Source organism: Falco naumanni, chromosome 5 (assembly GCF_017639655.2).
Source record: "Falco naumanni isolate bFalNau1 chromosome 5, bFalNau1.pat, whole genome shotgun sequence".
Classification (NCBI taxonomy): Eukaryota; Metazoa; Chordata; class Aves; order Falconiformes; family Falconidae; genus Falco; species Falco naumanni.
In genome coordinates this window covers 42,407,688-42,433,632 of record NC_054058.1, presented here as the reverse complement: position 1 = coordinate 42,433,632, position 25,945 = coordinate 42,407,688, and the positions used below count along the sequence as shown (strand labels likewise).

The window sequence follows — 25,945 nt, the reverse complement described above, 5'->3', positions numbered from 1 at the left end:
TTCTTTGAATTCTCGCTAATGACTTTTATTTTTTTACTTTGTGTTTTTATTATGTGTATCTTTGTGTATGTATGTATTAATACATATGTTATGTTGCTAATTTTAAACTTAAATTAAAGATAGTACATGAAACAGAATTTATTAATTCTAAGTACATTAAACTAGGATCTCTCATATTTTTCCTTCCTGAATCAGACCTAATAAGGGCTTGAAGTCTGTGAGCGATCCCAGTTATAACAATTATACAATCTACTTGTGTAATTGTAGTATTTTTCTGCTTCCAAGGAAGTACTGTGGAATTAAACCCATTTGCTGCTTACATATATATGTATGTTAGCTGAAATAAAAATAATATAATTTCTCTAGAGAAGCATCTTTTTTTCCCAGAGAATGTGAATTCTAAACATATTTTTTTTGAGTTTTTAAAATAAATTTGTTGAAACTGCTCAAACTGCTTCAGATTTTGTTTCAGTCTTGAGCATTCAGGACAGTTAGCCGGATTGTAAGATGCAGAGAACATCCTTACAGGTTTGTTGTTTTGGGTTTTGTAAGTTTCCAGACTTGTTCTGTGCTGGAAACTCTGGCGTTCCACTGAGAATCTATTGGTGGCAGGAAAATTGGGTATTTTGGGAGTCTTTATTACAGCTACATAATTTAAATGTGCTCTTTTTTCCCAGTCTGCAGCAGGAATTCCAGGCAATTCCCATATACTTCATTGTTCTACCCAAATATTTCCAAGATAGCCATGTTTCTGGATTTGTGAAAGCCAGTCAGGCTACTAAAGAAGTGAAAAAAGTGGCAGGAAACATTTGAGCTTGGAAGGTTCAAAAAAGTCAGATGTATTCCCATGAAGTACTTCATTTTTTTTTTTGTTGGTATTTCTCCAGTGAAATACACTGCAGATGTTCCTAGCAGCTCTACTTTTACCTTCCTAATTTGTTATGTCTATCTATAACATGAACATTCTTTTTATATATCAAATCAACAAGTAGTATTATGAAATTTCCTAGGAAACTGTAACTAGTTTTTTTCAATGCTTTTAGACACATTTAAAAATTTTATTACAGTAAAAGAATTATCAGAAGAAAATAAACAACTTGAACAAGGAATGAAAGAGATATTGCAAGCTGTCAAGGAAATGCAGAAGGATCCTAATGTGAAGGCAGGAGAAACAGCCTTAATAATACCTAGCCTGGATCGTTTAGTTAACGTAAGCTTGCTTTCTGAACTATTATTTAGCATTGTAGGATTTACAGCCTTTTTTTCCCCTCCTCAGTCATTGGGTTTGTATAGTTAAATAGTAGCTTCCTTATACATATACTTCCTTAGTTACAATAGGAGTACCTAGTGTGATACTTGTTTAAAAATGCAAACTACAACTATACAGCATTAGGAGAATTCCAATAAAAATTCAACAAAACCAAACCACAACCTTCAGCTGGATAGTATAAAACTGTCTTTGGCAAGTTTATTGTCCCAGTCATAAAGCTTAAGGTAAAAGTTTGTTTGCGTGTCTTTTATCTCTATGAAACCTGCATCAAATGTTTAAGAAAAATTCATTATTCAAACATCTTACAAAAAAATTAGTGGGTTTAGAGGAAAATTTAACCATTTAAATCACAGTCTATGTCAAATACGCCATCAGGAAACTGATAAGTAGATTTTACAACATTATAATTTCATGCTTTTTGCTAATTTCATGTAGTCTAAACTTGAGTGCTTCAGTTTATTATGAAAAAAACAAAGCTTTTCTGTACCTTGTCCCTGTTTTGTTAATTAAACGTTTACTGCAATAGGCAATGGAGTTAAAGAATTCAGAGGGAACCTTTGATGCTAGTGTGCACTTGAAAGCTCAGGTTGACCAGCTTACAGGACGAAATGAAGAATTAAGACAGATACTTAAACAGACTCAGAAGGAGGCAACAGATTTCTCTAATCAGCTGACAAATGCAAATGAAAAGGTATACAGTTTATTTTATATAATTTATTTTGTACTTGAGAAGTGTCTGCTCTGATAATTTAGAACAAAACCACACAATCTGTAAGATATTTGGTTTAGCTTATGTGAACAGTGTAATTATACAAATCTTAATTAAATTTATGTATCAGATCTATCAATTGATCCACATTAAGTTCAAATCTTACTCCTCTTAATGGTACTTTATCGTTGGAGTATCCTGTAATGTTAAACACCAGTTGTGCCCATCTTTTCAGGACAGCTGTGCCCAAAAAAGCTCACATTTCTTCAAAAAGCCAGTAGTCTTGCATTTGTTATTTATAAATAAGTAACAGAGATGAAGTGTTCTAGAATGATTAATTGTTCTCTAAAATCCTGTATCTTGTTCTAACTTGTACAATTGATTCTGTGGAATGAGGAATGGAATTTTGTCTTACAAGAAGCCACATTTAAATTTGCCTTTTAGAACAGTTTTGGTGATGCAAAAAGACTTGCGAGTAACTAATGTTCTAGAATAATGTTTTATGTACTGTTAGAGTTGAGAACCGTAGAGCTTTTAAGAAGTTAAATGAAAAGGCAAAGATTCGTTTAGAATAAACCCATCAAATAACAACTGCAATAATTCTTTCCAAAACTTCATCTTTTTTAAAAGGAATAGAAATGCTCTGTGTTCTAAACAACTTGGAATAAAACTGGTGAATTTTCAGATAAGTGAAGATGCTCTGACTGCCGGAGTCATTTGAGATATATTTATATATCTCATTTTGCTGTTATGTATTTGATGATTTATGGAATCACAGTACTTTAAAAAGATTACTTTAAAGAGTGTTTGAATGCTTTAGAATATAAACGGAAATGAATTAGGTTGTTAATAACTGATGTCATAGAGGAAAACAACATATTTACTATCATTTTTTTAATTAAATAGCAAGAGCTACTTATTTATGCTTTTGTGTCTTTTCTTCAGATTGCACAGCTGAAAAATGAAATTTGCTTATTACGTCAGTCAGAAGGTGCCAATATTGTCTTCCAAGCAGTGAATCTTCCAGAAGGAATGGTTCCTTCAAGTGTTAATGTGATTAATTCTCTGAATGAATATTTAATACATCTTATACAGGTAACTTATTTACTCCTTGATATCAAGAATATTTGTAACATGTAGCTAATTCCTCCAAAATGTTGTACCATGCCATGTATGGACATAGGCAAACTCAACAAAATTACTTTGAAGTTCTGACATTCAGTAAACTCTTTGGGCTATTCTGGCTTTTTAAAGCTGTAAGTATTTTGCTGTGTTGTAAACCTGGAAGGTAATACTTAATTAATTTTTTTGACAACAATTCAGGTTTTTTTGTTTTAAATTTGAATTTTCATCTAAACATTTGCCCACTCTTCCTTCTACTTCTGCATTTGCACTATTTTTATGAGAAATTCTCTCTCACTCCTGTCTGGATTCCACACCTGAGTCTGCATGTGCAGATCCTATTCTGAACGTTTTTTTCTCTATACAGCAAAGGTCTCTATTTACCATATGAATTTTCATTCCATTATTTGTCAAAAATACATCACCATTTGTAAAAAGAGACATAAATACATTGAAAACAAAGCCAGTGGCTCCTATGAGAAGCATAGCAGACAAGTACACAGTAAAGAATAGCTGACTGTTTGAGAACTGGAGTAAAAAGAACTTAGCTTTTTATTATTACTAAATTATTTATTCTGTCTTTGTCTTTGATTACTTTTGTTGATTAGAGAATATTTTTCAACTGTATATGATTATAAAGTAGTGAGTATTTGGGAACATGAAAAGAAATACCGCTTTCCAGTTAGACAGTCAATTAGTATTCTTTGTGGATTAGCAGTGTGTTGTGGTGTTTTTGAACTTTGAGGGCTGTAATCCACAGTGTAATTATGCACTATTTCACACCTATTTGTATGAATGCCAAAGATTATTGGACCTATTTTTATCTGATGCTTCTAAAGAAAATACACATTTCATATCTGCAGTTCACACAGTTCATGACAGAAGCATCCATCATGAAAAACACAAGGGAGAACTGGCATTTTGATTAATCCTTTCATGTTTAAAACCTGTATTAATCACTTCAATATTTTTGTTTGGAAAATAATCATTAGGAACTGGAAAATAAAGAACAATTGCTTAAACAATTAGAAGATGCAGTAGAGGACTACAAACGAAAATTTGCAGTAGTTCGTCATCAACAAGGCTTGCTGTATAAAGAATATCAGAGGTACTGTTCTGTTTTCTGATTTATGAAAGTTCAGCTATCTAAATGGTTAACAGTTTTCAAATACAAGATTTGCTGCTGTGTTGAAGTAGTTTTTTGGTCAAGCATCTTAAATGCCACTGCTCTTGGATATGGACTCCATAGATTTTCTTTAGTCCTGTAAAAATTCAGAAAACTTGCAAAAAATTTTTCTGCCGGACTCTTCATATTGCAGACTTTATATTGAGGATTGCATTGTGCTTTCTGCATTTGATATCTGGTATTTTATTAGAACCTGGTATTATGGACTTTTCAGTCTCATTTTCTTTTGCTTTCAGGTATGGGTCCCAACAGTTCTTCTGAGGGGAAATAAAAGAAAACTGTTACCCAAATACAGTCAGAGATCTCTGTTTCAAAATTTCAGATTGGCGGGACTTCGTAGTTGGTTTTCTTTCAGAATCTTAGCTCCTTTATATGCTTGATTGAATCTAATTTCTATAAAAATATTATTGTGCTCAAAAAAGGATTTTCATCTGTTAGGAGCATAGAGATGAATATGGTGATTTGGGTTCTTCAATTAACAGATTCTTAGTTGTATCCTCTCTGTCTTTGAATTGGAATGAACAGTCACTGGATTGGTTGCAGAATAAGGGTTTTTTGTCTTTCATGACTTTCTGTTTGTTCTTTGAATCAGTTAAGGCTTCCCAGATAACATTATCTCTGTATCAGGCATTAAAGCTGTAGCTTTTTGAAAATACTAAAGGCTGTAATGTGCTGCCTCATTTACTACCAGATTAGTTATCTCCAATGATGAGGTGATTCAAGGCTTCTTCTCCAAACCTGTTACAGATTGAAGTTGGGGGAGGAGATTCTTTGACTTGGCATCCCATAAAGACTCACTTTCAAAGTATTTTCTTTCCTTTTCGTCCCTATTCTTCCATTATGGAAGAAATTAAGATATCCTCTTTCAAGAGAAAATACTTCTGAAAACCCCTTGATTGTTTGTTTAAAATTAGCCTAAAATATCCTGTACAGTCTATAGAAAGTTCCTTATTAGGCATGTATAAACAGTTCATAGGGCTTTTTTGTTTTCAAATAAGTAAATAAAAGTGGTTAGAAGAGGGTAGTTTGAGCCAAAACAAAGCAGAATCTTTTGATGGTTTTGTTTGGTGGGGGTTTTTAAATGTTTTTTATTGTTCTGTTATAGAAAAACTAGGGTGGGAAATAGTGTCCTTTACACATCTGAAATAAAATGTAATGAATGTAATAGAAGAAAAGGAGTTCCAAAACCATTGTAAAAATTGAATTCATATTACAGCTGTTGACTACACTTTTGTTTAGAAATTTGACCTCTAAGGCAGAATTTGGATATGGGAAACCTAAGTTTAATTCTGTCCACTTTCTGAGGGAAATTTGAACCGACATCTTTTAAACAAAAAGCCAGCTACTGTGCTGTGGGGAATTTGCAGAGGATGAGCGAGTAATATTTTCCTTATGATACTGTGCCGTTCTGTATGATTCATTAAAAATACATCAATATTGATTTATATTCTGTCAGGAACTGTAGAAACCTTGTTCCTCTTGCAGGTTGTCTGTCTTAGCTAATGAATGTGCCTGTACTTCATGCAAAGGAAACAGTTATAGGAGGAGTCATTGATTATTTGCCAAACCATTTTATCTAGCTGTAAATCTTACCAGCCAAATTACTGGGCAAAATTGTGAATACCTGCTGAAATCTGCTGGGCTGAGTGTGCTTCAAAATGAAAAGGCCCATTTCCAGGCTCATAGCATGGTAAATGCCAGTAGTATGATTTTTGTCTCCCTATAAAAGGGAGAACTGGAGCTTCCAGAGAGGTACTTAAAAGTGGAAACATTTTTATTTGCAAAGTTTTAAATTTCGCAGATTTTTACAAAGACATGTGCAAGTAATTAATTAATTTGAAATACAGGTGTTTATTTTAAACCAGATTAAATCCCATTTGTGTATATTTTTGGGGAGTATCTCTGCACTTCAGTACACATGTGAAGAAGAGATATGACACTTTAATGTAGGAATTACTTTAATCATTAAACCAGCTGTAGCCTGAACAGGGGATAGTTTTTCAGTAATCCACCTACAAATTCTAATGTATTTTTCAGATTACGTTACTGCGAAACAGAAGTGTCTTGGTTTGTAATATTTCAGGGTTGCTGTTTCAGTTACAGTTTTAAAAATCATCATCTTTCATGGTTCTAAATGAAAGTATTTAATTACCATTTTAGTCAAAAGGAAAGATGGCAGAAAGAATCAGAAGATATGAAAGAGGAAATGAAAAAGCTAGAAGAGCAAAAAGAACAGGATGCTACAAAAGTAAAGGCATATTCTGTAAGTAATTTTGTTTCTCATTTTTCAAAAAGGTTTTAGTACATAGGACAGAGTTTTTAATACAATACTGTAATGTCTTAGATGGGGAAAGTGTTGCTGGGAAGAATGCTCAAAGAAATCAAAGCAGAAGGGAAGTAGTTTATTGATTTATTAATGGAATGTAAATAACTAGCAATCAGTGAACTATACATTCAGAATCAGTATCAACAACAAAAAAGGTAAATCACAATATTAAGGCACACACAAAATGTTACTATAGACCTAAAAATCTCTAAGCAGTATTCAGGAATTTTCTCATTCCACACATCCACATTCACACGGTTATATTTATTCCGTGGCCCCTTCAGGTTAACAGCACACACCTCTTGAGCGTGCTTCAGGGTGCTGTGTAGATGTGGGGCTGCTCTGGTGTTACGCATACCTGTGTGCCTCCCTGCAGTCTGCTAATCCATGCACTGGTGAGAAACCCAGCTTGACCCAGGAGGTCACATACACACACCCAGCTTGTGGGTCCCTACTTGTTGCACTTGGTACTGCCAGTCGCTTAGGTGGAGCGCGCAGGCTCGAGGTGTCCAGCAGGGAGGAAACGCTCACATGTGCACAGACAGTGGGGAAACGTCTGAACCTGAACTAGATTAACAGTGCTACATTGTAACTCTCTCTGCCCCTGCTGCTGGATGTTTTCATGCTTCCTTTATACTAATTTTCAAGCTGAGTACTTCTTTAAGTCTCTAATTTTATGGTTACTATTCAATCTGTGTGATGGTCATCTTCCTCTTCAAGATTATCAGTTTTGAGCAAATGCCCTCTCAATCAGTCACAGGTATTCTGTTTGCACACACTATTTACACTCATATGCTCTCAACAGCAGTTGTTATTCAGGCTGTTTGGGAGGAGGAGCTATGCAGGCATACCCATGGAAAACACATTAATTTATACTAAAAATTAAGGTTATTACTTGGAATGACATCTTATTTATATATACCTGTTCGTGTATATGTATCAGTGTTTCGCAAAAACAGGAAACAGAATTCATCTTTCTATTTTGATTTACTTCCACCAAGACTTGAATTCAATATTCTATTAAGAAAACTGAAAAATAACTTTTTAAGAAGGTGATACTTAAAAGTTCCTGGAATTGATGCAGGTGTCTGATCACAGACATAGTGCAATTTCAGATGGCTTCAGGTGTCTTCGGGCTGGTACCAAAAGCTGCCAAATATGACAGAAGGTTTATGGGACATGTGTCATTTTAGAGAAGCAGACACAGGGTAAGGATATCACAAGGTGCTGACACTGCATGCCTAAGTTTAGACAGTTGAGTTATAACCCTTTACTTCTGCTGAGGGGTAACTGTAGTGGTATGTAGTCCTGCTTATAATCTTATTCATAACTGTGATTGATTTGCAAAATAATTGTATCCTGAGGCAATTAAGCCTAGATATATTTCCAGAAAAGTGAAACTGAAATTGTTTTTCAGGTGTTTCTACTGTATGAGAGAGAGATATCTTACTTAATATGTTCAGTGTCTTATTCTTCATTTCAAGTCACAGGAGTAGATTGTAGCATGGAATCATTTAGGTTGGAAAAGACCCTTAAGATCATCTAGTCCAACCGTTAATCTAGCACTGCCAAGTCCACTACTAAACCATGTCACTAAATGCCATGTCTACATGTCTTTTAAATATCTCTAGGGATGGTGACTCAACCATGTCTCTGGCCGGCCTGTTCCAATGCTTGACAACCCTTTCAGTGAAGAAATTTTTCCTAATCTCCAATCTAAACCTCCCCTGGCACAACTTGAGGCCATTTTCTCTTGTCTGGTCGCTTGTTACTTGGGAGGAGACCAATACTCACCTCACTACATTCTTTCAGGTAGTTGTTGAGGGCAGCATGGTCTCCCCTAAACCTTCTTTTCTCCAGGCTAAACAATGCCAGTTCCTTCAGCTACTCGTCATGAGACTTGTGCTCTAGACCCTCCACCAGCTTAGTGGCCATTCTTTGGACACGCTCCAGCACATCTATGTCTTTCTTTTAGTAAGGGACACAAAACCAAACGCAGTACTGGAGATGTAGCCTCACCAGTGTGCTCAGGCACAGGCAGGCAATCACTTCCCCTGTCCTGCTGGCTGCAGTATTTCTGATACAAGCCAGGATGCTGTTGGCCTTCTTGGCCACCTGGGCACACTGCTGGCTCACGTTCACCCAGCTGTCAGCCAGCACCCCCAGGTCCTTTCCCCCAGGCAGCTTTCCAGCCAGTCTGCCCCAAGCCTGTAGCATTGCGTGGCGTTGGTGTGACCCAAATGCAGGACCCAGCACTTCTCCCTCGTAAACCTCATACAGTTGACCTCGCCCATCAGTCCAGCTCGTCCACATCCCTCTGCAGAGCCTTCCTGCCCTCAAGTAGATCAGCACTCCTGCCCAGCGTGGTGGCTTCTGCAGACGTAGTGAGGATGCACTCAATCCCCTCATCCAGATCATTGATAAAGACGTAAAGCAGAACTGGCCTCAATACTGAACCCCGGGGAACACCACTTGTGACCGACTGTCAACTGGATTTAACTCCATTCACCACAACTCTTTGAGCTTGGCCATCCAGCCAGCTTTTTATTCGGTACCTCTGTCCAAGCCAGGAGCTGCCAGTTTCTCCAGGAGAAATCTGTGGGAAACTGTGTCAAAGGCTTAATTTATTTATTCTTATTTATTTATTTTTATTGTCTAGGTAGACAATATCCATAGCCTTTCCCTCATCCACTAAGTAGATCACCTTGTCATAGAAGGAGATCAGGTTAGTCAAGCAGGACCTGCTTTTCATAAACCTGTGCTGACTGGGCCTGATCACCTGGTTGTCCTGTACATGCCAGGGCACTAGGTGTATGTAGCAGGATTAAGATATTTCTGGGATTTGTTTTTAAATATATTTAAAATATGATAAGGGTTATATGATATTAGTGGTGCTGTCAAAGTATTGTTGAGATCTTGTAAGAAATTACTGTTTACCAATAGCTTTTGTTTCCAGAAACATATCCTATCCAAAAATAAGAAATATGTACTATTATTTAATATTATTTTTTGTTAGTATGTAATTTCAATAAGAATTAAGTGAACAGTTTTAGATTAAACTTTTCTCTGAAATTAATTCACTGTGGATTTTCAATTGAAACGTGTTGCTTGCTCTTAAAACCTTAAGAAAAATAGACTTGTTGATCAGAAAAACCAAATCTTTGCTAGTTGCCACAGAAGCAGATCTTTCTCATGGCTTCAGGCCTCCAGGACTCTGGATATTTTGATAGCTACCTGCTCGCTTTTCTTCATTATGTTCATGGGAACTTGGGGATTTACAGCTCCAATTTCTACTCTCTTTCTCTTTGGCAAGCTGGTGTGTGCAACAGCGAAGTTAAAGCTCACATGCTTTCTGTGACCTGAGTTGCTGTATTTCCCTCCCCACCTCTCCCTACCCTGCCCCTTCTCAGTTTTACACATGCCATGCAGACATGTGTGTGCACACATATACACAATCACATGTTTCTGTAGGAGGGGTCCTATGGTTACTTCACAAATACTGTTTTGGTCCTCAAAGTAGGACATCATTAGTGTTTGTTAGGAACCAGAGGGATTCTGTTTGGTTTTGAAAATTGTTCCAATAAATTTGTTCTGATTCTAGTAAAAGGGAGGAAGACTGGTGCCAGTGAATGCAAAGAATTATTTTTGTTCTAAATTTTGAAAACGTCAGTCAGCTGTATTTAGCTTCTATTCCTCAGAAACTAATGATTTTGAAGATTTAACTTTGTTCTTTTCTTATAATAGAATATTGTATTCTTATGCATATGTTGAGTGTGTGTGTATTTTTTATTACAAAAAAATATTTTGGACAGTTTAATGGGATTTTTACATCTAGATTAAAAAATGTACAAGAAAACTTGTCTGTGTAGTTGAATTTTACCATATTTCTGTACAAGGTTCTTGTTAAATTATTTTACAGAATTTACTCAGTGCACTTCAGCTGGATCCTGATGAAACAAAAAAAGTACTTGCAGAAAATAGTAGGAAAATAACTGTTTTACGTGTTAATGAAAGGTCACTAACAAGGCAGTATACCACTTTACTTGAAATGGAACGGCATCTTAGGAAAGAAAATGAGAAACTAAAGGATGAAATAACACATATGGAGGCTGCAGTTATAGGGAAGATTGGAAACTTGCAACGATTCAAGGTAAAGTTTATAGTAGTAATAGTACGCATTTTTAGTTTTACAATTTGGCAGTGAGTATACTTTTCTTAAATGGAAGCAGTACTGGTTTCTTGAATGTATTATCCCAGTGCTTGTTAAATGCTGTTATGAATTTTGTCAAAAACATTCTTTGTATTTAAATAAGCGTTATAATATGAAACCTGTCAGTTTTCCCCTTCTGAATTTGCTTCAGCAAGTTTTTTCTTTGTTGACAATATTATATGAAACCAAATCTTACTTTTTGGCCGTGCAGGTTGCTAGGGCCTGTATTAACTCATCCTTATAAAATATGTTTTTGACAGCATCTTATAATTAAGCGGTAGCTATTTATAAAATTACCCAGAGAGTTGAAATACCAGAGAAATTGAAATTTTATTGCAAGCATTTTGTAAAGATGGACAGTAATTTACTAAAATAAACCAGTATTGCGTTCTAAAGCATTATATTAAGTGGTATTGGTTTTCCATGGAGTAATTTTAATTTTTCTACTTAAAGATGTAGCAGATCTTAGTAACCCATTGTCTTGATTATTTTCGTAGGAAACGGCAAGCTTTAAGATTGCAGCTCTGCAAAAAGTGTTGGATAGTAGTGTGCCATTGTCTGAACTAGAACTGGCTAATAAACAGTATAATGCATTAACTGCTAAATACAGAGATATGTTACAAAAAGATAACTTGCTCGTCCAACGGACAACAAACATGGAACACATGGAGGTAATGTTTGCATTATGTTTGAACCCTAAAGCAAAAAAAACCCTCATTATACATTCGTCTAGATTGGGGTTTGTTCTCACTTAATAGAACAGAAGTCCCAGCACTAGAACTGCTGTTATAACAGTTTCCATAGTGGGTATGAGATGCTGGAGCCAGTCTTACTGATGCTATTTCAATGGGCATACCTAAAAGCATTTTGTTTAATTGTTTTGGTGGTTTGGGTTGTTAATTTTTTTCATTGGTTTGTTAGCTTTTTAAGGTAAGCTCTGGGTATGTTCCCGCACAAAGTACTTTTAATTCTTTGATTTCCAAAACATGGCTAGCAGAAGGAATATTTACTATCATCTTCAGTTTTGGAGGTCATAAGGAAAGTAGAATGAGTGTAAACTTTCAAAGCTTTCTCTCAGTGTAAGTGCTCTTACTAATTCCAGATTTACAAGAACTAGATATTCAGTTCCAAAAGGCAGTAAACCTTTGACATTGTACTTCCATAAAAAAGTAAACAGCCAAAGATAGTTCACAGTGTGTTTGCAAAACGTCATAGGGACTGCAAATATGTAACTATCCTTTGAACTTTTATTCTCAAGTAGAAATGAGTTTCTTTTCAAGAACTGTGAAGCTGGCTTCAAATACATGTTACTACCTCCCACTTCTCATTCATGTCAGAAATAACAGTCCAAGAAAGTAGTAGTTTAATGAGTAGTCAAAGTTTATGTCATGTTCTTATCTCTTGGGTTTCAGTGGTTGAGAAGGATTAAATACATGTGGTGGGTAAACTTACTAAGTATTAAATTTGTCTGCATGGAACAGGTAGGTGCATTTGTGTTAGCTGAAGAATGAATGATTCCTTCTCTGTGAAATGTGTGTATGAAAACTTGCATTGCCTATTTCAGCAATTTCATAGAGCTAGAGAATCATTTATCAATAGCAAACTAAAAGTATGTTTAAAAACTAGAAATTGAAAATTAATATTAAGTATTCAATTTATTTTACTGATTAATGTGGAAATTTGTGTTTCTATTTGGAGGAGTGAAGGAAGATTTATAAAATGTTTAGGCATCATACTAGATGCCTGAAAGAACTGGAAGCAGCATGTATATTTATGTGCAAGATGAAGTATCCTGTACGGGATGAAATATCCTCCAAGAGTACTTCTTTCTTTCCTACTGTTAATAAAGTGTTTAATATGAAAACATAAACTTCTTCATCTAATTCTACACACTTTAGGAACGACAGTCAATGGTAATAAATAGTCACAGTAATACTAGCTGACAGTAAGATACAACATAGAGAGCAAAGACCTAGCATTTTTACACCTGGGTGAGAACTTTAATGCTCTTCTGTTACCATATATGTAGATTATGGATTGTGCATAGGTAAAATCTGTTAATTTAAAATATTTTATATATATTAAACATCTGCTACAGATAAATATTTTGCTGTTATGTTGCAACTTTTTTGTCATACAGCATGAGAATGAATCCTTGAAAGCACAGATAAATTTATTGAACAAGGAACTGGAGATCACAAAAGAGAAACTTCACACTGTAGAACAGGCTTGGGAACAGATGACTAAACTAGGCAAGTATGAAAGTTATATTGCAACATTAAAAATCAAATGGTATGTCCTGTGTAAAAGTAATATTTTAAAACATTTTAAAATTGATATATCTTAAAACAGCAACAAAAAAGGTCAAAACTATTTTGTATTTTTCGTAAGTGATCTTAATTTTTTGAGGGGTTTTGGTTTGGAGTGGGGTGGTTTTTTGTTTGGTGTTTTTTGGTTGGGTTGGGGTTTTTTGAGTGGTTTTTTTGTTTGCTTCATTTTACTTATCTGCTTGACCAAAACAAAGTTTGGTCATTCCCTCTGGAAACTGTGCCACATTGACTTTTCTTGGGTTACTGGGTCAAGGGTTTAAAAGCTGGAACTTGTAAAGGAACATTACCTGATTATTATTATTATTATTATTATTTATTTTTAATAAGGTACAGTATGTTCTAACTTGAGTGTCAGTCAGTCAAAGTACTACTTAGGTTGTCAGGAAAATTATTTTTCATGCTCTGTAACAAAAGTATTTTTTCTTGAAGTTGGGGTTTCGTATACAGTTTACATTCCTGTTATTCAAGAAGAACACATCCACATCTGTTTCTTTTACAGATTTTAAATTAAATTTCCTGAAAAATTATTTACCAGCTAAATTAAGGATAAAGTGAAAGACTACATTGAAAATAGTATCAGTCTCAATAATCATGGTTGCAGATATACCCATTCAGAACTGATGATAATATTTTATCAAAATCAGATACTTTTCAAACATGTAATAAGGCAAGATAACCATGCCTCCAGTTTAAAAAAGTAATACAGGTGTTTCGATAAATTTACCTGAACAGACATAAAGCAAAATTTGTGTTCTCTTTCATGGTGCAAATAATTTTCGTAGTTGAATCAGGTTGTGTATTCCCTAATCCAAATATTTTTTAATGTAGAGGATGATAATGCCATGGACAAGACCACAAAAGCAATAACCAACAATGAGATTTTGTCCATTTCTAAGAAAATAACAATGTTGGAAATGAAGGAACTAAATGAAAGACAGAGAGCAGAACATTTGCAACGAATGTATGAACATTTAAGGAATACCGTAAAGCAAATAGAAGAACGTAATTTTGAATTAGAAACAAAATTTGCTGAGGTAAGTCTGTTGAGATTTAACATAATTTGATACATCTTAAAAGCATATTTTTGAGCTTTTCAAAAAGTATTAATTATTTTGTATCACAACTGGCAAATAAGCTTATATACAAAATAGTATTCTTTAAGAGCTGCAATTTTGCATGCACAGGACATTTGTAAAAAATGTAATTTGTCAGTAGTTCATTTCAAACATTAGTTAATCTCTGTAAAATACACGATGAGCATCTTGACAAATAGTTTGCTGTTTTTTCAGCAGACTGCTAGAAAAAAGTCTGTTCTTGACCTGTTATGTCTTGTATCTAATTCATATGATCCCTTTTATGGTAATTTTTCCTTAATTTACCAATGATTCAACAAATGTTAGACCTTTGCATCCCTTTTGCAAACAATTGTGTCATGACTGTTACTGGCTGGCTATTCATACATGCCAAACGTTATCTATAATGAAGGGATAGAAGTCACGTGCTATTGAAGCTGATTATGCTTAGTATTCCTGTAATATCAGTCTTAACCTTTTTAGATTTTTTGACCCCAGTATTCATATTTGTAGTTTTTTGCATAAATTAATGATTTAATAGTAGGAGACTTTATTATAAATTGCAGTCCAAATCTATTTATAGGCAGTTGTACACATTTGTTGCCTTGCTAAGGTAATTAATGAAAATTGTAAGTGATACCTGTTTAAGAACTAGTAACTAGAAGAAGTCTGCTAGACATCTTCCAAACTTACAAATCTACTTCAACATGACTTAGTTTTCCAGATAGTACTGTCTCAAATACGTGAAGTGCAGATAACAACATACACCATGCTTTTTTTTTCTTTAGAGAGTCAGTTGTTTTATTAGGAGTGCTATCAGATTAATTTGCCACAACTGTATTTACTAAATTAATTCCTGAGTCTTCTCTGTGTTGCCTAATGTTTTCCAGATATCGATCTTTTTTTAATGCTCTTTGGTTTGAATTGAAACATTGGCTACATGGTATTTAATAATCAACTTGAAAGATCAGGCTGCTTGAAATGGTATCACTTAAAGAACTATGCTGTCCTGAGTCTTGACGCTTATAACCTCTATTTGTGTTACCAATCCTGCGATACTATCCAGTATATAAATATATCAGTAAGACTGTTTATTTCCTGAAGAGTTTACAATCTTACTCTTTTTTATTTTCTTGGTTTGAGCAATTTATTGCAGTAATGGTTTTAAGAAAATTCACTTAAAAATCACGTATAATTAAGAATTGTGTTATGTGCTGACCTGTATATCTGTTCCTTTGTGTATGCAATGCTGCAAACAAAAAGATGTTTAAGCAGAGAGGAAAAAAAATGTTTTCTGAACACAGCTGAGTAGTGTTTTTTTAATGACTAGAAAAGAAAAGATACTTTTGGCACTTCTTTTTGTTTGCAGGGTTGGGAGCAGTTGTGTGCTTAGGATACCATTTTGTTTGTTTCTGGGTTTGCTTTTTTTTTTAAGGTTACCAAAATCAACCTTGAGGCACAGAAAGTGGAACAGGAATTAAGAGATGAACTGTCAAAGAGTGTAAGTAAGGCAGTAAGTGATGCAGATAGACGACAAATCATGGACCTAGAGAAGCGTGAGATGGAGCTCAAGACTGAAGTATCAAAGTAAGTGGTGAAGTAACAAATTTTGAATGCAGTACGTTCAGAAGCATGCAAAAATATAGGCTGTATAGGCTTATGTAATACACTAGTAATGTATCATGAAGTATTAATTCTGTGGGCATATTTGCAGGGTTTTTTGATACTGAAAATTGGTGATTAGGCTTGGGGATGCAGAGATGGGAATTGAAAATGAAACTTTTTATGTCCTGAAGTGGCAGAAAAATAGAGGGCAAAGGTGTGCAGTTGAGGTAAAAACCATGGCATTGTTTTCCTGGAGTAGGTTACTGCTAACAAACTTGTGTATGATTTACAGGAAAATGTCCTGTGAAAAAGCTGAGAGGCAGTACAGAAGAATTTTTATATCAAGGACTCTGAAGAGTGTACTGTAAAGAACAAAGTCTTCAAATGTTTTGATATGGAGAAACATACTAAGCATCTTTTCTTAGCATCTTCTGTGTAGAAAAACTTAATAGCTTATTCAGTGGTTTCAAGTGACACAATACTGTTTTTGTTTTCTCTGCAAGGTTAAGAGAACTGTCTGACGTGGCAAAGATGCAAGTTGAAGCTCTGGAGGCACGCCAGCAATATAGAGATCAAGAAGTAGAATTTCTTAGAATGCAAATTTTAGACTATCAGGTAAAATTAAACCTTTATTAACACTGCAATTTGGATTTGTTTTTCCTTGAAGTGAAAGGAAATGAAGTAATTTTACAGTGAATTAGGAAACTGGAAAAGCATTTCAGAAGGATCTTAACAAGCTGGTCTATGTAACATACATATTCTTTCAGGAGTTCTGTATTCCATTAATTATTCCCTTCTTAATTTTTTCCATTTCTAGCTGTACAGCTATTACAGGTCCTGATACTTAGGTAATATTTATTCCTAAATGATTAATAGCTCATGGTCAATATTTAAATATATTATCAGGAAAGTTTGGTCGTTTTTTTACAAGACAAGCGATAATTTGTAATCTTGAAGATTTTTGGTAGATTTAATATATTTCTTTGTTATTAGCTGAAATAATTTATTGGAATTTTTTTTCATGTTGTTGAGTAGTTTGAGACCCTAAATACAACACTTCTGTCGGTTTTTATGTTACCATATTTTCTAAGTTTAGGTGTACATTTCTTCATTTCTTGGTATTTTAGTAAGATACAATTTTTAAGATCCGTATCTGAAAAAGTGTAATTCTAAAATGTGGCTATAGAAATAATAGTGGAAAAATAAAAAGCTCTTAGAGGCTAATTGTTGCTCTTATCTATGGAATAAAATAAAATGTTCATATTTACATATACACTCCATTAACATATTCAAGATGAAAAATAAATTTGTTCTCTAAATTTTGTTCTTAGGCACAGTCAGATGAAAAAGTAGTTATTGCAAAACTGCATCAACAGATCATAGCCCTTCAAGGTAGCGAATCTGTTGCTTTAGGCAAATTGGAAACGCTTAAATTGAAACTACAGAAGGTGGAGATCCATAATCTACGTTTAGACCAGAAACTTGATGACAGAGAGCAAGCCTTATATTTTGCCCGACTGGAAGGAAGAAATCGAGCCAAACATCTGCAACAGACAGTTCAGTCTTTGCGGCGACAGTTTAGCGGTGCTCTGCCTTTAGCACAGCAAGAAAAATTCTCTAAAACAATGATTCAGCTACAGAACGACAAACTGAAGATTCTGGAAGAAGTTCAGCATGCCCAGCAGGAGCGTCGAAATGCAGAAAACAGAGCATTAGAGGTGGAGTTAAAACTGAAAAGTTTAGAAGAATTATTGCATGCATTGAAGGATACAAGAGGAGCTCAAAAGGTTTGCTATTTCACAACTTTGAATAACTTTGTTCATCTGATACACATTTAAATTACATTTCAGTTCAGCCTGTTCCCTAAATGTCTGCTTTAATGTAGAACTTACTGATTTCAAAATACACTTTGTTTGACTATGATAGTGTCCTGGTTTCAGCTGGGATAGAGTTTATTTCTTCCTTAGTAGCTGGTGCAGTGCTGTGCTTTGGATTTAGTAGGAGAATAATGTTGATAACACACTGACGTTTTAACTGCTGCTAAGTAGTGCTAAGTCAAGGACTTTTCAAGTTTCACATGCTCTCCCAGGCTGCTTCCTACAAGAAGCTGTGAGGGAGCATAGCCAGGACAGCTGACCCAAACTAGCCAAAGGGATATTCCATACCATGGAATGTCATGCTGTGTACATATACTGGGGGGGAGTTGGCTGGATGCTGCTGATTGCTGCCTGGGGACTGGATGGGCATCAGTCAGCCAGTGGTGAGCAACTGTATTGTGCATCACTTGGGGTTTTTTTTCCCTTGGGTTTTACTCATCTCTCAAACTGTTCTCTTCATTACAATTATTGTTGTTATTGTCATTGTTGTCATTTATGTTGTTATTCTTTCAATTATTGAGCTGTTCTTACTTCAGTCCACGGGGTTTAACTTTTTCTGATTCTCCTTCCCATGCCACCAGGGGAGTGAGCAAACAGCTGCGTGGTACTTGGTTGCTGGCTGGGGTTAAACCACAACAGACAGCTGTCATTTTGTGGGTTTCTGTTTAAGAAAAGTAATACATCATTAGCTATTTGCACTGTAAATCAGCTTAGTCAGATTTTCTAATTTGCTTTTGTGCCCAATTAAGTGGCATAGGAAGAAGAGGTTAACTATGAATTCAGTTATATTAAATTGAACTAAATTATGAATTTATTATGAATGAAATTAAACTAAACAAAGAGAGGAGCATTCTGAAGCTCCATGAGCTTGCATTGAAATCTTCACTACAAATCCATGTCTTTTTTAAATAAATGCAGGGGTAATAATTTAGGTAGCATGGTCAGAAATGTTATTATACTCATGTAATTCTACTCAGTCTTTTTTTGCTATTGTAAACAATGTTCCCTTGAAATTTGAATATGGCTTTCTCACTTCTCTTCCAGATTACTGTGTATTATCTAATATGGTTATATCTGTCATAACTAAAGATGTCTGCCTGTAAGCAATGGTTGTAGCGCTCTGGGCATGTTTTTATTTTAAACCAATTTTCAGGGTTTTTTTAGAGCATTTTGTCATAAATATTTCTGTTATTCTTACTACATATGCATTTTTGAAGACATAAATTTTTAATGGTTTAGAAAATCTTACGCTGTTTTAAAAATATGAACACTTCATGCATGCTTTTTTTGTTTGGTCTGGACAGATATATAGGGTATAGCTTAGGTAGGGCACTTGAAACTGGTTTGCAGTGCACTTCAGTCAGTGTAGGGGGAACCTCTCCAGTTGTCTGCTGCACTTCTCAGTCATTCCTCTTGCAGTTTCATACTCTCACCATGCCTCCTCACTCAAGAGAACTGAAGAAGCTTAAAAAGGTGGAATGTCTTTCTTCCTGTTGGTTTGTTAAGTGCCACACTGCCTCAGAGCGTAGCTGCATGTAGGCGGCCTGTGGGCTTCATAAATTGTAATACTGTGTGTCACTCATTATTAGGTAATTGAAAGGCATATGAAGATGGAGGAACTCCGTCTGCAGGAACTTAAACTTAATCGAGAGTTAGTCAAACATAAGGAAGAGGTGAAGTATTTGCGTAATGTAATTTCTGAATATGAACATACAATCAGTAATCTAGAAGAAGAAATTGTACAGCAAAACAAGGTATGTACTTCTGCGTGCTATTAGAAAAACAGCCTATTCCTTATTTCATTAAGTGATTTTTAAAAAAGAAGATTCTTCCTAGAAAATTTTTAATATAGGTGTTTGTATCTTGGTTACATAATTCTTTTTTATAGCACATTTGAGTATTTTACATTTTGGTATCTCTTTTTTTTTTTCTGTTTAAGTTGGTTATAAAATTCCCATTGCCTTCAATAAATCTTTATCAAACCTTTGTTACAGTTTCATGAAGAAAGGCAGATGGCTTGGGATCAGAGGGAAGTAGAACTGCAGCGCCAATTAGACCTGTATGACCATCAACAAAATGAAATACTTGGTACAGCTGTAAAGGTACATGCACTGAATTAATTAAAAATAGACTCATAACCCTGTTTTTCAGAGCTGTCAGATTACATGAATACGAATCTTTCTGTGCAGTTAGAAGAGGCTACAGGGTCAGTTCCAGATCCTACTTTGCCACTCCCACAACAACTTGAGTTGGCTTTGAGAAAGATTCAGGAGCATATTCGAACAATCCTGGAAACTAGGGCAACCTGCAAATCACTGGAAGAGGTAATTAAATGAATAAATTATCATATAAAGGGGCAAAATTTTAATTTTTATGCCCTTTAGTGTATTTTCAGTAGAATAAATGCCTTTTAATAAATGTCACTCAGATGTGTCTAAACCCTTAGAAGTATTTAACATGGAGAAAATGTAAATAATATAATCACAGCATGACTAAAATGAACTGGTTTTTTCCATTGGAACAAATTATTGGGGAAGATTTTTGAGTATTTTAGATTGTTCATGTAGGGTAAGATGCCCTTGCTATATAAAATTAAATTGACTATAGCTAGTTAAATTCAGCAAGTTTTACATTAAATTTAACAATTAGCCTAGCAAAATCCTTTTATTTTGGTTTGCTAAATGGAAATGCTGTTACAGAAAATACTTTCTGGTTCTGAAGAAATTTGAAAATTGCCAGCTTCCTAATTCGGTAGCACAAAATGAATTGCTCAAGTGTCTTGTTCCAAGCGAATAATACATAAAGACTCAGTAATAATATTCTGGGACTTTTTAAATCTAATAGTAATCCCTTACAGCCAGAACTGAGTGCAAAATGTTTTGTGTTTATAAGTCCATTTAGACAAATCTTTCTGGAAATGCAACATTTGCCTTTTGTTGTAGAAATTAAAAGAAAAGGAAACTGCTGTGTGGAAAGCTGAACAAAACGTTTTATCGAGAGAAAAAGTTATAAACGAACTAAGACTTCGATTACCTACAACATCAGAAACAGAGAAGATAATGGCTAAAATAGGCAAACAAGAAGATGATCCAGAGTGCCATCATGCCATAAAAATTGCTCATCAAACCATTGCAAATATGCAAGCAAGATTAAATCAAAAGGAGGAAGTGTTAAAAAAATACCAACATTTGCTTGCTAAAGCAAGAGAGGTAGTTAAACTTTTTGCACAAAAATTCTTCCATTTTTAAGTTGTATTAGTTGATTCCTTATCTTATCGCTAGTTAAATATTAAAAAGTTTCTTACCTAAGGGAACAGAGATAATTAGTAATTTTTTATGTAGAAACTCATGTAGAATTTTTTAACTTCTTAAAATATGAGGCTTACTCAGTCAAGTTTACGTACATCACGTCTGTCTAGGAATTAAAATATTGTGACAGGAAGAAAGTTAAAATTTTGCTGTGCGAAGTGGTCTCAGTGTGTTTTATATTTATATAAGATTTTCCAGTACTTGCAACAGTGAACTCTGGACTACATCTTGCAATGAATTTGGAAGGTACAATAAGGACATGCATTTATGGAAAATATGCTGCTTAAAGCATATTTTAAAGCATAAACAGTGTATGTAAGCGTACTTTATATTATTTAAGCATAATTTATATCCTTTATTCTTTATGCTCTTAAAGCATGTTTTAAGCCTTGTGTCTAAGAGGTACTCAAGACTAAAGATGCATCAGTTTTAGTGTGTTTGGATCAGGAGCACATTTCCAAAGGAGACTTCCTGTCATCTTCACTCGGTGTGCTTTGGTTAATAGGTGTAGCTATTTCTTCTGGGAGAAATCTTAGGTCTTTTTGGTTTGAACTAAACCAGAAGATGCAGTCTAAAAATGAGCGTATTGTGCTCTGTCTGCTAGTAGACATTCAGTCCACAGGATCACACTGTAGTCTAAAGTAAAGAGATGTGAAAAGTACGTAGCATGGATATCGCTGTCTGTATTGATAGTCATAAGGTGGTGGGGACCAACACAACTGTTATGCTTTCCAGCTCTTGTCCTGTTGCGCTGTACTACTTCCTACATAACTTAAAACTGCAATAGTAGATTTTTTTCCCTGTGGTGTTAAAATGGAAAAAAATAATCACTGATCATTGCAAGAAGAAAATAATTTTACAAACTGCCAGAATTAGAAGAAAATTTGTGGAGCAATACTTAGGCAGTGAGTGAGCAATCAACATGAAGGTACTGTAGTTTCATGACTGTCTGGAATAGGGTGCATCAGTAGAGATATATTTTTATTTTGAACTAACAGGAACAGGAAGAAACAGCAAAAAAGCACGAGGAAGACCTTAGAGTTCTACACCAGAAGTTAAATGTGCATACGGAGAATTCCCTTAATAAATTCAGACAGACTGCTTTGGTGAGTTATGTGTATTTGTGGGGTTAGTGAAGTTGTTCCCAAATTATAAAAATTGTTGCTCGAAAGAACAGTTTTGCAGTCAAAAGTATGTGATAAATGATGACAGGAAAAATAAATGGCTAGTTGATACAGTTATTGTTGTATTACTATTGAGAGAATTTGCAAGAGATGGTTTAGAAGTTAAGCGTAAAAAACCAAAGTCACCACTTCAGTATATATAAGTATTTTTCAGATCATCATCCTAATTTATGGAGACTTTTAGGAGAGAGAAATATATTTTGTTTTCTGTTCTTTCCATTCAGTCTGTGGTTATGTTAAACTAACTCATTTCAGTACAAATCTTCTCTTGATACTTTATGATAAGGTGGAACCTGTATTTAACTGATTATTCTGTGAATCATTAGATGCACAAAGCTCTTTTCAAACCAGGGTGATCTCTTTCTCTGTGGACTAAGATCATATCTCAGTAAATAAACATGTTGGATATTAATGTTTGGTTATATTCAGGACTGAGTTTAAAATGCATCGGTAATGTTTACCTTTGATTTAAAGCTTAAAATGTTTTATCACATGCTTTTTTTTCTGTTTTACAGGAGTTAGGGAAAAAGACTTCTTTATCAGTTTCAGACAGCAAACGTTTTCTCTGCTTAGCTGAAATGGAGCAAACTGTAGCAGAACAGGATAATTCTCTTGCTTCACTTGTTGGAAAATTAAAGAAAACATCATCTGATTTGGAGAAACAAAAACAAATTACTTTAATGAAAATCAAGGAGTTTGAGACTATCAGAGCCCAGTAAGTTTTTAGACTGTTAACATAAGTCGCACATAAGACACTTGGATTGGATCAAATCAATGGTGTATTGTTGCTACAGGACTAGTCTATCAAATTGAACATGTTTTTACTGAATTTAAGATTTGGCTGAAAAAAACTAACTCAAAGTTACTATGGTTGGTAATTGTAAATTATTTTTAATTTGTAGCTCTTCATCAGGGATAATGTTGAAAAAACTGTGGTTTGGAAAGACACCTTTCAGTTGTTAGCTTTGTGCCATTGAGTGAAAAAGAAAGTATTCAGGGAGTCTTGGTATGAGAGTTATCTTTAAGCTACTGTGATATGTGCTGGTTTGTGTTTGGGTTTTTTTTCCCCCCAGTACATCTCTTTGGACTTTCTGCCTAACAAGTTTAAACTCATGAAAATTTAACCCCTGTTTAAAAGGAGAAAAAGTATGATGTTTTCTTTAAAGGCCAGGAATTAGAATGAACAATGCTCTAACCTCATTTTGCTGATGATTTTGAGGAATTTTCTTACTAAATGGAGGCTGCCTTTGTTGAGTCAGTCTTTTGCTGTTTCCAAATCCGTGTGTCATTTGCTTTAACAATAACAAAAAATATAACACCATGCCCTTTGTTATTTATTTGGAGTTTGCTAACTTAATTATTGCAGTACACCCTATTAATGCTTATTTTTTCATTAGGCTTCAGGAAAAGCACACAGTTGATGTGGATCAACTAAAAGATGAAGTAAACGAGTTAAGGAACATGTTATCTTGGAAGGAGAAGGCATTAGCAAATGTAAAAGCTGAACTAGAAGTCCAAAAAGAAGCAAATAGTAGAGCACCCACAGCAACAATGAAAAACCTGTTGGAACAGCTGAAGAGCCAATTAGCCATAAAAGAGAAGCAGCAGAAAGTTAGTCAACAAAAATTAATCCCTATGTCACATAAATGTTTAATGTTGCTTAATGCTTAAGAATTCTATGTATAGTACAGCAGGAGGTAGAATATAATTGCATAATATAATATAGTACAGTTGCTTTTTTCTTGGTTTGTAATGTTCCTGTTTGCAGCTTCTTCACTTAAAATAACTTGAATTTATTATTTTTAGGCTTTGAGTAAAGCACTTCTGGAACTCCGAGCAGAAATGACTGCTCATGCTGAACAGCAAATTATTTCTGCTGCATCACAAAGAGAAGCAGATATGAATGTCCAGGAGATTGTTGACAGACAAACAAAGGAGCTTACAGTGAGTACTAGGTAATATCATTGTACTGCAGTGTTGTATTGTTGATAATCCTGATGAGGTTTGCTGTTTTGTTTGTTTTCTTCTAGACACAGATAGAGGAATTAAATAATCAGATTACAAAACTTACAGATAACCTTAAAATAAGTAAAACCAGGGAAAGTTCTTTGTCTCATGAAAGAGATGAGTTGAACCAAGAACTTCAGAGGAAAAAAAAAGCATTTGCTAAAATGTTGACAGAAAAAAATGAAATGGAAAAAGAAAATGAAGAACTGAAGAAACGGATTAGGAAGCTAAGCAGTATCATTCAGGTAAAAGTGATTTTTCAAAATGTTCAATCTTGGTCAAGTTTCTGCATAGATGTGCTGGTTTTGGGGGAAAGATTAAGTACTTTTGGCAGGTATTGGGACTTAAACTTGTTTAAAAAATTTGGGTTTGCTCATCAGGTGCGTTACGTCAGAGCTATGAAATTTTACCGTTGGAAGCATTCTTCAAATAAAAGGAAGAAACTGAGAGTAACTTACTCCTTGAAATATGTTTGAAAGAATATGAGGAGTTGAATGACCATTTTCAAGGCTTCTTTGAAAAATGGAATTTTGTGATCTTCCTGGCTGTCCTCATTTCCCCTTTAAGAAGAAAATTAGAGGATTTACAGTGAATTGGTTAATATATTTTTTTTAATTCAGCTACCTGCTGATTATTCAGTTTAGAATGCAAAGTTACATTCCAAAACTTTTAATAATTGAAAGATAATTTTTAAAAGATCATTTAGGTTGTAAACTAATTCTAGCAACTGGAATTAGAGTCCTTATATTTTGAGTGGAGAAAAATATTCAGGTAATGGTGAACTTTAAATTTGTAAAAGTTTGTAATTTTTCAGAGCAAAGCTGATGAAGAGAATCTGATAGATGCACTTCAGAAAAAAAATAAAAAGTTGGAAAATGAACTTGAGAAGTGTGAAGAAACAGAAAAAAAAAGTGTGAGAGAAGACAAGGTATGTGATATAGAGATCATAGCTTTGAAAGACATCATCAGTCTAGGTCTAGGCAGTTTAATGCTCCCTATTGCTTCCGAAAAAACCACCCCACCAACCAACCAAACTTGATCAGAAGAAAAGCACTTTCATGACTGTAACTTCTTGATATTTCCCATGCTCTTTGTTACTGCTTTTGTTGCTTAGTACTGGTACAGTAATGTTTTCCTGCCCCTTTTGTAGAGTTAAAGGTTCATAACATCTTAGTTTTCTAAGATTTGTAATAGGTAGCAGTGAAATTGATTACATAAGGACTGTCAAATGTGCATTTGCAAAATCAATGCAATGATAAAACCACGAAGTACTTGGGAGCAGAAGTGTGAATTATAAAAAGCATGATGTCTGTGCAAATGATTGTTCTTCACATGCAAGACATTCTGAGTAATTGGAAGTGTGTTCATTTCACCAGTTGTTTCATTTGGGTTTTTGCTTGTTACTTTACTACTTCAGTAACTAATCAGTGGTTTGTCACGGTAATCATAAGGTATACTGGAATATTATATCATGCTTGTAAAATGTCATTCAAGTTATTTGTGATTCTAAATATTATTCTAGGACTGCATTTATACTTCCAATTAATTTGAGACTTTTTAAATGCCTGTTGCATAGTGTCTAGACCTTTTTCTCAAACTTGACTTGTTTTTTCCAAGATCTTGCTTTGTGTCTGTCCCTTAATTGCAGTAACTGTTTAGAATGAAGACAGAAAAGAAAGTACAGGGGCTAACTGGAGAAGGAGAAAGTTCTTTAAAAAAAAACACAACCCCAACAAAA

At 34.5% G+C, this 25,945-nt stretch overlaps 1 protein-coding gene across 14 annotated transcripts in view; it reads left to right on the top strand.

The window, feature by feature from the left end:
* The window catches only part of CEP290 (centrosomal protein 290), a 55,644-nt gene that overhangs the window by 14,656 nt on the left and 15,043 nt on the right, over positions 1 to 25,945 (top strand). For 10 of the 14 annotated variants that reach the window (XM_040594630.1, XM_040594631.1, XM_040594634.1 and 7 more), the window contains 22 exons: positions 1,068 to 1,210; positions 1,797 to 1,961; positions 2,925 to 3,074; positions 4,094 to 4,209; positions 6,448 to 6,550; positions 10,533 to 10,763; positions 11,321 to 11,494; positions 12,964 to 13,075; positions 13,982 to 14,187; positions 15,662 to 15,813; positions 16,335 to 16,446; positions 17,163 to 17,618; positions 19,298 to 19,462; positions 19,703 to 19,810; positions 19,898 to 20,032; positions 20,651 to 20,917; positions 22,015 to 22,122; positions 22,716 to 22,915; positions 23,598 to 23,811; positions 24,007 to 24,144; positions 24,231 to 24,452; positions 25,007 to 25,135. In XM_040594630.1, coding sequence (XP_040450564.1) covers positions 1,068 to 1,210; positions 1,797 to 1,961; positions 2,925 to 3,074; positions 4,094 to 4,209; positions 6,448 to 6,550; positions 10,533 to 10,763; positions 11,321 to 11,494; positions 12,964 to 13,075; positions 13,982 to 14,187; positions 15,662 to 15,813; positions 16,335 to 16,446; positions 17,163 to 17,618; positions 19,298 to 19,462; positions 19,703 to 19,810; positions 19,898 to 20,032; positions 20,651 to 20,917; positions 22,015 to 22,122; positions 22,716 to 22,915; positions 23,598 to 23,811; positions 24,007 to 24,144; positions 24,231 to 24,452; positions 25,007 to 25,135 — 3,806 coding nt within the window. The remainder of the gene's footprint in view (positions 1 to 1,067; positions 1,211 to 1,796; positions 1,962 to 2,924; positions 3,075 to 4,093; positions 4,210 to 6,447; positions 6,551 to 10,532; positions 10,764 to 11,320; positions 11,495 to 12,963; positions 13,076 to 13,981; positions 14,188 to 15,661; positions 15,814 to 16,334; positions 16,447 to 17,162; positions 17,619 to 19,297; positions 19,463 to 19,702; positions 19,811 to 19,897; positions 20,033 to 20,650; positions 20,918 to 22,014; positions 22,123 to 22,715; positions 22,916 to 23,597; positions 23,812 to 24,006; positions 24,145 to 24,230; positions 24,453 to 25,006; positions 25,136 to 25,945) is intronic. The other 4 variants (XM_040594632.1, XM_040594635.1, XM_040594639.1 and 1 more) reach the window with 1 other exon arrangement.